This window comes from Lepisma saccharinum, chromosome 3 (assembly GCF_977018435.1).
Source record: "Lepisma saccharinum chromosome 3, izLepSacc3.1, whole genome shotgun sequence".
Lineage (NCBI taxonomy): Eukaryota > Metazoa > Arthropoda > Insecta > Zygentoma > Lepismatidae > Lepisma > Lepisma saccharinum.
Window position 1 is genome coordinate 45,160,810 of NC_139231.1, and position 7,594 is coordinate 45,168,403.

Sequence of the window (7,594 nt, forward strand, 5' to 3'; positions counted from 1 at the left end):
TTTCTTTGTGTATTATTTCTGTCCTCCTGTATGATTTTGTGCCATTGATGAGAAAACTCAAATGCAGCCTTCTCTGCCTATTGGATGACATTGCACAGCCTCTTAATCACAGTTCTTATATTTTAAATGCTATGATGATCCCGATTTTCAAAGGACAAATCAAGGAACATAGGTAAGGAATACAGGTAAAGTTCTTTTTTATATACCTTTACTTCAAACTTTCACTGCATCATGTGGCTTTCTCAGTAGGCTGGACAAAATTTGGGTTGAAACATCATAAAAGGTACAGTGGGATGCATAAGTATTACAAAGCAAATTCTCCATCACCATGTTTCAGGGTGTCTACAATTTCATAGAAACAAAATTCCCTGACTTTTCCAGGTTTTTCAGACCAAGTCATTAGGGCAATTCATGCATTTACACATTTGGGTCATTCCAGCATTACATGTGTGACATTTTACATATAAAATGTAAGGTTCTAGACTTGACATTGGATTAAAATCTTCATAATGAACTGATTTCATAGAATTATGAAGTATTGGTGTCTGCTAACAAGTGAAAAAAAATTTAGTATGATGGCATAGGCTGAATGCCTGAAAGAAAAGCATTAACAAAAGTGTGTTATGTGTGTGATGCTTTAAAAATGTAGCAAATTTTGACTTCATTTGTCTGTGAAGCATATACGCTGCAGGTGCTAGTAACTTTAGTGGTGAAATGTGTAAATTATATGCATTTACAAACATCTAAGTATTAATGCAATTAAAAACAATAATAATTTCCACATTAATTGATTATGTTATTTAAATGGAGTAGGACCACTTTCGTGGAATGCCCCATTTGTATAACTTAGCTAAACACCACACTTAGAAACCCACTAAACAAACTTGAAAGTAATAACGAGAAGAAAAACTGAACAGAAATTGACTGTTGGATAGGAGCATCAGGGGAGAGCTTTTACATAATACTTGCCACGTATTGACTGATGATAAACAAAAAAAATATTTCTAAAAAAAAAAATCATACAATTATAACAAATAAAAAATAATTATAGCAACATTGAAAATGTATGTGGGTCATTCCACATCAAATCATCCAATGGTGGTTACATGATCATTTTAGAAAAAAATCATTTTTAGCATGTAGTTTTGTACAAGGTAACCAAAAAAGTTCTTGCCGTTTTTGACGTTCCATTAATAATGCACTCACAGAGAGGAAACGAAATGACGCATGTGCCTGCCAAGCGATCGGGAGTTAGTCGGACCATCGACTGTCAGTAATACAGGCACGTTGCGCACACACAGCAGTCATAGCTCGTCCAGTATCGAAGAGAAATGGAGGTACCGAAGCAGCTTGTTCGCGTGTGTTTGTTGTATGACTTTAAAGTGGACCTGTCAGCTGCCGCATCAAGTCGCCGCATTTGCCAGGCATTTGGGGAGAATGCCCTGAACGAACGCACTGCCAGGCATTGGTTCCAGAAATTCCGTTCGGGAGATGAGAGCCTTTCGGATGAACCTCGCAGTGGACGACCACATGTGTTGGATGTCGAGGCCCTGAAAGCAGCCATCGAGGAGGACAGTGGTCTAACGTGTGATGAACTTGCAGAAAGATTCCATGTTTCCACTGAAACAGTCAGACTGCACCTGCATGGGATAGGGAAGTCATACAACTTAAGCAAGTGGGTACCCCACACATTGTCGGCAGCCAACAAGGAACAACGAGTGACAGCCAGTTTGTCCTTGCTCACTCGGCACCTGAGCACACCCATATTTGATCGCTTGCTCACTGGTGACGAAAAGTGGGTCCTCTATGACACTCCCAAGCGTACCAGACATTGTTTGTCGCCACGTGACCCTGTTCCTCACACCTCAAGACCACCTTTGCACCCACGAAGGTTATGCTCTCTGTATGGTGGAATTGTCGGCAAGTGGTGCATTACGAGCTCCTTCCACTTGGTCAGACCATCACTGCTGACCTCTACTCTTAGCAGTTGCAAAGGGTGCACCGTGCATTGCGGCAGAAGAAGCTGGCATTGGTGAATCGCAAGGGTGTGCTGTACCTGCACGACAATGCCAAGCCACATGTGGCAAAGAGGACCCGGGAGACCCTTCAGCAACTTGGCTGGGAGACACTGTGCCATCCACCATATTCACCGGACCTTGCACCAACAGATTACCACCTGTTTCATTCCCTCGACAACCACCTCCGTGGGAGATCCTTCACAAATGAGGGAGACCTGCGGAACGCACTCACGGACTTCTTTGCATCCAAGCCCGCCGAGTTTTATCACCAGGGTATTGTGCAGCTGCAGGAACGTTGGCAAAAGGTGTTGGATGCTGATGGAGATTACTTTAAAACCTAAAGGTACGTACCGTCCACTGTATTGCTCATTGTTTATCACTGCTCTAGAACGGCAAGAACTTTTTTGGTTACCTTATACATGTTCAAAAGAATTTCCTGTCCTTCGTTCTCCTGGGTCGGCCATTTTTCCAACATGGTGCATGGCTTTTTTTCTCATGCAGCAGTTTACAGACACCTTAATATCTCAAAAACCATTAGAGCTAGAGATCTGGAACAAAATTCATTTTGTAGATTATGAAGTATACTTTCTATGGTATTTAAATATGTTTTGCTCAAAATGTCATCCTAAGTATGAAAATTATGGTTGAAAAATTGGATATTTAAGCCTATTTTTTTTAATGGAAGGGCTTTAGTCTAAGGCTTGAGTTTTTTTTTATGTGTAGACCTACCTGCAGGGTGTCTGCAAATAAAATATAATTGCTTAGAAATGCAACTTTTTTTTACAGCATGGGCTCAAACATGGCCGTTCACGGAATTTTGACAGTTTTCTGGGTTAAATATCTCAGATGGGTCCTCGTGAAAAAATCTGAAATTTGGCATAAAGGAAGCCCTGCATGAACCTAACTCAGTAAAAATCTCATCTTTTAGACTCAACTCGTTTGGTCAATATGAGGTAGTGTATGTGACCTAATTTGTGATGTTGTGGAGAAATGAAGCCTTGTATTTTTCTTTTTCAAAGTTGTTAAAGAAGCCTCAGAAAATATATGGCTGGATGGCTTGAGTCTGTAGCATAGGATTTAAATACTGGACTTACCAGACATTGAAATTACAAGATAATTACAAGATATGGCAATCAAAGTTCTGCGAAATCTCATTGTAAAAGGTTTGATTTATTTGGTACCCACATCCAGCTGGTATTGTCAGCTCCAAAACAGTTTCCTCACCATTTCTTAAATGTAGCAGTGCATGCAGTTTAAAAGTAGGTGATAGACACATGATAAGAGGAAGAAGAATAATTTGTATTTTGTAGTATGTTATTGATTGTCCCTCCAGGGAACGCCGCCTTAAAGTAGCACTGACCATGTGGGCAAAGGTGTTTGAGTGCTTTGTTGAGGCTGAGAGCTATGCCAGCGGTAGAGTTTTCTACCAGCAGGGTCACCCATGCTGGACAGGTCTCAGAAGAGAAGCCAGACTAAGGCGTTCTGCAACGTCCCATCTTACCTATATATCCTATCCTAATATTCCTACCCTATTATATTAATCTGGTCAATGGCTCCAAAGGTGGAAGAAGATGGATGGTCATCTCAATGGCTGAGGAGGTGGAGGCCTAAAGGAGTAATATCTCTTTAAAAAACCTTGGTTCATCTGGCTCCAGAAGGTAGTACCTTGTAAGGGCCCCTTGCCCTTAGAATAATAAGAGTAAATTTAGATCTAGAAGAAAAAGTAAGACTTATACAAGTATATGCCCCAACCCAAGATGCAGAAGAATTTGAAAAATATCAGTTTTACACAAATCTACAAGAGACTGTGGATAAAGCCAGAGATATTACAAGGCATATTGTGATAATGGGAGATTGGAATGATTGGATAGGAAATGAAGAAGAAAGAGGACATGGGAGTATGGGAAGACATGGAGTGCTGAACCTCTGCCGAGTGCCCGAAATGCACCCCCACCCCCTCCAGCCTTCAGCCGCTGCGATGCGTTGCAGAACATCGTGCAATGACATTTTTGCATTCCGTTTTAAATGTCTTACGTTCACACAGAGGTGATTACTGTAGAACTTGTTACTGAAGTTTGCGCAATGGCTAGGATACGATGATGATAATCATGAATGAAGGAATCATGTGTGTACTTCCCCGGAAATCGAACACTTTGTTGTTAAATTTTTAATTTTGGCTGTTTTACTACAATCGCTTCCTCTCATGTAAATGATCAAGGACAATTTTATTCTACTGCTTAGTGCTTTCCTCAAAAAAGACCTCTGGTTCTTCCACTCTTCCCCTGCAACCACCTTTTCATAATCAAAATTTGACGTATTAATAATTATGATAGGACATAGTGGTCGACGGATGCACTGTTTCGATGCACCGAACCGAGGCGATTCACCATACATAACGGACCCTGTAACTGTCCACCCATCACCAAACTTCAACTGAAAAGTTCCATACAAACCATGCGAAACACGCATCTGCTTTTACTGAACCCTCATATTCTCCCGCCAAAGAGGTTGCGGGCACGAGGCATGCAGAGAGAGGGAGGCTAGGAATTCGTCAAAGGACATTTGGTTCATCCACGGCACCTGTTTCGCAGAAATGTGTCAGGTAGTATCTATTTAGGAACTGCAGGCAGTTATCTGAGTACACCAACCTCTGCCCCCTCCCCGGAGTATTGTCAAGTAAGCGCACCTGTGAAACTCGAAACAGAAGTAGCAAACTCCTAGGGGGAAGGGGAAACTGCCATTCGTAATCTGCTTAGAGATCTGTCAGTCACATACTTCCTTTTCTTGCTGTTAGCAGAAACTTGAGTCTAGGTTCATTTAACGAGTGTAAAAATATTTTCTCAAAATTTCTTCAATCAAAAATAAGTTAGAAAAATATAGTCTCTTTTTTTAGAGCCTGACTGGGAGGGGGGGTAAATACCATATTGCCCCCCCCTCGTTGATGAGTGAGGGCATGTTGCCCCCCCCCCCACCAGTTCAGATGTCCGTGCAAGGCTAACATCTATGGCGCAGTCATACAGGATATTCTTGGTGATTCTTCGTAAGAAGAAGTATGGATGAAGACATCACGAAGAATACACGACGATCATCATTCCAGCATAGGTTTATGCAGAGAAATTGTGTCGGCTTGATCAATTTCTACGGTAAGAAACCAAGATTGCACGGTTTGTGTAATGTTTACAATAATTGTACAAGGGCAAGGTTAATCAATGTGATAGGGATTGTGTCTACAAAATTGTGATATTAAGTTGTTCACAATTATGAATATGTTTGGTTTGAATTTATTCTCAGAGTTCCGGCCAGATTCGGAAGAAATTGAAGATTATTTAACGAGGTTTGAACAATCTTGTTTGGCTCATCATGTTTATGAAGCAAGAAAAGTACCCATAATGAATGCAGTTACAGGGTCTGAAACTTTCAAAGTGCTGAAGAATATACTTGCACCTGAACCTGTCGAACGTCAAACGTATTCGACACTCAAGGACAATCTGCTTAAACATTATGGCTTCAAGTTCAGGCAGTGCATGCAAGAAAGTGGTGAGAATGCAACACAATTTATGGTACATGTTAGGCAACAAGCACTTAAATGTAGTTTTGGACAGTACTTACAGGAAGCCATTGTAGAGCAAATAATTGTAGGAGTTCGATATGACGCCATTAGAAAGAAATTACTGTCCGAGCCTACACTGACTCCAGCAAAATGTCAAGATGTTGTGCTTCAAATGGAATTAATTGAATGGGAAAAACAAATGTTCGTACACCGTAAAAAGGAGTAAAGTCCAAACCTACCTAGTCATATCATAAATACTGACACAACATTGAAAGTGAATTATGACGAAAGTGTTAGATACTTTAATGTCCTGATTGTATAGGTTACTTACAGGTCTAACGAACACATAACACCAATCATTTTTCAAAATGGCCGCCTTTGGCCTTCACACAGGCCTGAAGTCTCTGCGGCCACTCATCTACAGCATTACGCACTGTCTCCGTAGGGAAAGTCGCCACTGCCTTCACCAGGGACCGTTTCAGACTGTCAATATTGACATGCCTCCTCGTACAGACCATGCCCTCAAGCACTGACCACAATTTGTAGTCTAACGGGTTGAGGTCAGGGCTGCTAGCAGGCCAATCAGCTGGAGTAATGAAGTCCGGGACATTGCTCTTGAGCCACTCCTGGGTAGAGTGTGCCTTATGGGCTGGTGCGGAATCCTGTTGGAAGGTCCAATGTTGGTTCCTGAACAAGTGTCACTCAAAGGCTTCACAACAGAGTTCAACACAGTATTTTCGTACACTCTGGCTGACGTTTTCACCCCTTTTTCACAAAAATGCAGCTTGGTGGTGCCATCATACGCCACGCCCCAACAAACCATGACTGAGGCCGGATGATGACCCCTCTGGATTTTCGGGGCTTTCTCCCGAGCTTCGTGGGATGTTGACGCATACACCCGGCCATTTTGGCGATTGAAAGTTTCCTCAATGTTAAATATCTTTTCATCTGTGAAAAGAATTTTCCTGTGGCCATTGTTGGCGTAACGCTGCAGGAGGCATTTTGCTTTTATCACCCTCTGCTCTTTCAGACGTGCATTGAGGAAGTGACCTGTACTTCGCCGGTAAGCCTTCAACCCCAAGTCACTTCTTAACACACGAGACACTGACATTTTGGGAATGTTCAGCTCACGAGCAAGCACTGCCTGCTTTCGTACAGGATTTCTCCGAATATGGGCTGCCACGGCTTGCACTAACTTTTTGGTTCGTACGCTGCGTGGGCGGCCTTGCCTTGGGCGATCATCAACTGTCCCAGTCTCTGTGAATCGCTTGATGGTCCGATACACGAAAGATTTGCTGATATTCAACTTTTTAAGTGTTCTGAATATCATGGGGGCTGTTTGACCCACTTTATGAAGCGCTATTACTGCCACACGATTTTCGTAATCGCCCCACTCCATAGCTACACTTTTACGAACACACTTCCTCTATGACAGCTCAAATCACAATGGCCCACTCCAGCCTCTTGCACAGGAAGGTTGGCCGCGACCTTGAAAACCGGTTGTACACACTGCCTCAAACTTTCTGTCAGTATTTATGATACGACTAGGTAGTTAGATTTACTGGGAAGACACAGAAATATAAACCAGGTTTCCAGGCCTCGCAAGCACACAAAAAGAACTTAGTTAATTCCCGGGAGAGAAATTATAAAAGCACCGAAGAATATGATAGATGTTCCAGAAGACATGATCCTGGACAGCCAGCAAAATATTCGATATGTTCAATTTGTAAGAAGAAAGGTCATTGGCATGTAAAATGCAAGTGTAAGAAAAATAACTATGAACTTACGAGTAAGACAATTACCTCGGATTAAACTTTTAAGTCTAATATTAAACCTTTATATGCTATTGTTGAACAATACATAACGAATTTCATGGTTTGTCTCTATTACATGTTGACGTTAGCGATTCTCATCCGCCAGAAGATAGCACTTGCTGTATTTCATCGAACACAGAAAATACACAAGTGGAAGATGCCACACTCACTCGTCCAGAAGCAAGGAGTGTTAGTTTCCAGTCAAAAGCACA

The 7,594-nt window shown here is 41.8% G+C and overlaps 1 protein-coding gene across 1 annotated transcript; it reads right to left on the minus strand.

Moving 5' to 3' along the window:
* Positions 1-6,115: 6,115 nt before the first annotated feature.
* LOC145985524 (uncharacterized) lies at positions 6,116-6,967 on the minus strand. Its single transcript, XM_083119594.1, has one exon. It carries the CDS (start codon positions 6,965-6,967, stop codon positions 6,116-6,118), a length of 852 nt encoding a protein of 283 aa, XP_082975720.1.
* Between the last annotated feature and the right edge of the window lie 627 nt (positions 6,968-7,594).

Bases quoted from the DNA above. Each gene is read 5' to 3' on its own strand.
- LOC145985524 (XM_083119594.1), bottom strand. From the start codon at position 6,967: ATGGAGTGGGGCGATTACGAAAATCGTGTGGCAGTAATAGCGCTTCAT.